The sequence below is a fragment of the Sinocyclocheilus rhinocerous genome, unplaced genomic scaffold (genome assembly GCF_001515625.1).
Source record: "Sinocyclocheilus rhinocerous isolate Xijiao unplaced genomic scaffold, SAMN03320098_v1.1 scaffold282, whole genome shotgun sequence".
Classification (NCBI taxonomy): domain Eukaryota; kingdom Metazoa; phylum Chordata; class Actinopteri; order Cypriniformes; family Cyprinidae; genus Sinocyclocheilus; species Sinocyclocheilus rhinocerous.
Window position 1 is genome coordinate 96,925 of NW_015626046.1, and position 2,080 is coordinate 99,004.

General features: G+C 35.7%; 1 protein-coding gene across 4 annotated transcripts in view; it reads left to right on the forward strand.

Moving 5' to 3' along the window:
- Positions 1 to 1,346: 1,346 nt before the first annotated feature.
- Positions 1,347 to 2,080, forward strand: part of LOC107709618 (RNA-binding protein 42) — a 7,456-nt gene continuing 6,722 nt past the window's right edge. For 2 of the 4 annotated variants that reach the window (XM_016514153.1, XM_016514163.1), the window contains exon 1: positions 1,683 to 1,917. In XM_016514153.1, the coding sequence (XP_016369639.1) occupies positions 1,888 to 1,917 (30 nt within the window). In that variant the 5' untranslated portion in view covers positions 1,683 to 1,887. Of the gene's footprint in view, positions 1,518 to 1,682; positions 1,918 to 2,080 lie in introns of those variants that run through there. The other 2 variants (XM_016514190.1, XM_016514181.1) reach the window with 2 other exon arrangements.

A 2,080-nucleotide genomic window follows, 5' to 3' on the forward strand; every position in this document is an offset into this window, starting at 1 on the left:
GTTGTTTTGACCCAGCGGTTGGGTTGTTTTGAGTCAAAACAACCCAACCGCTGGGTCTAAACAACCCAATAGCTGGGTTTGTCCCTTTTTAACCCAGCGCTGGGTTATATTTAACCCAGTATTTTTTTAGAGTGTAGTAATATATGGCTAAAGAATATAATAATTAATGATACAATTGGTGTTCACTAGTATTAGTTAGTATTAAATATAGTTAATATTTTATAACTATAGGCCTACTTTGTCGTCTGGTCTAAATAATAATAATAATAATAATAATAATAATAATTATTATCCTGTAACACAGTGACTAATGCAAATTGAGCAATAGTGTTTTGGAGTTTTTTTCCGGTTTTATTTATTTATTTATTTTTCATGAAGTGATACCAGAGACCTAAAACATACCACTAGATATAAAAAGAAACAACATATCTCTGGCATATTGGAGTAGATTGGAAAGTAGTAAACAAGAACATCAAACTAAGAGAATACTTGAAGACTGTTGGGAATATAAAATAAATCCAGGAAGATAGCAGATCAGTTAGCAAAAAAGGCAACCAAAAAAAAAGGATATCGAGATTGATGTCCCATTAGGAAGAGGAGAAATTAAATCAATTGTTAAATCAAATATTCAAAAAGAGTGGCAGAAGAAGTGGGGCATAGCTGATACAGGTCAGGAAGATTTTATTATAAAATTAATTCATCAGTTAAAGAAGTATACATAGTAGGAAAGATGAGGTGATGTTAAATAGATTACAATTTGGGCACACAGGACTAAATGCATCACTATACAAAATAGGTAAACATATTACAGGTAAATGTGCTTTTTGTGGGGTAATTGAAACCGTTGAACATGTAATACTAAAATGTCGGAAATATAATATAGAGATAATTAAAATGATAAAGTACTTAAAAGGTAATAAATAATAAAGAAAAAAATAAGATAAATTGGATATTAGGAAAATGATTAAAAGAAGGTATTAATCAAAGAATAATAATTAAATATATAATAGAAACAGGATTAAACAAACAAATTTGATAGTTAATTAATTAAATAAATAAAGCAAAGGAATAGGGGAACACACAAGGCGGGTTTTCTTGCATGGGAACTGAACACGCAGCAGCTAGAAATACAGCTTGGGTGAACCCCAAATAAAATTAACAATAAAAGAAAAGAAAATATTAATAAAGACGGGACTATCATCCATGTATGTATATAAACAGTTGGTGGCGGTATGTGCCTACGGTGCAGAATACGCCAAAAATTCCAAAGAGGAAGAAGATCGAAGAAGACCTAAATCGGTGCTCCAAACGGGATATATCGCCCTCCGAAGGGCACTTCGGAGTCATTTTCCCGCGCCATCGATGAAGAAGGACCAAAGACTCATGACGTGCTTCTTCCGCGCCTAGACAAGCGATAACGTTGAGGAAAACAAATGATCCTGTTACGTTCATCTGTCTTTTTATATTATTCCCGCATATTTGCTTGAATTTCTTCACCAGGACACACTTCACGGCGAGTATATATTTCTTTAAAACTAGCTTACTATAGCGGGGCTTTAGATAAACTTTAATTCAGTCTGGATTAGGGCTGCACGATAAATCGCATGCGATATTTAACGCGCATCTTGTCAGTAAAGCCCTTCTGTAATCAGCGGTAAATCTCCATCACGTGCGTGCCGGAGGGTAAACCCTTTGAAGGGATTAGGGCATAGGGATGAGCCCTTCCGAATGGAACTCAGGGTTAATCTCATTTTCCCGCGCCATCGATGAAGAAGGACCAAAGACTCATGACGTGCTTCTTCCGCGCCTAGACAAGCGATAACGTTGAGGAAAACAAATGATCCTGTTACGGTCATCTGTCTTTTTATTTTATTCCCGCATATTTGCATGAATTTCTTCACCAGGACACACTTCACGGCGAGTATATATTTCTTTAAAACTAGTTTACTGTAGCGGGGCTTTAGATAAACTTTAATTCAGTCTGGATTAGGGCTGCACGATAAATCGCATGCGATATTTAACGCGCATCTTGTCAGTAAAGCCATTCTGTAATCAGCGGTAAATCTCCATCACGTGCGTC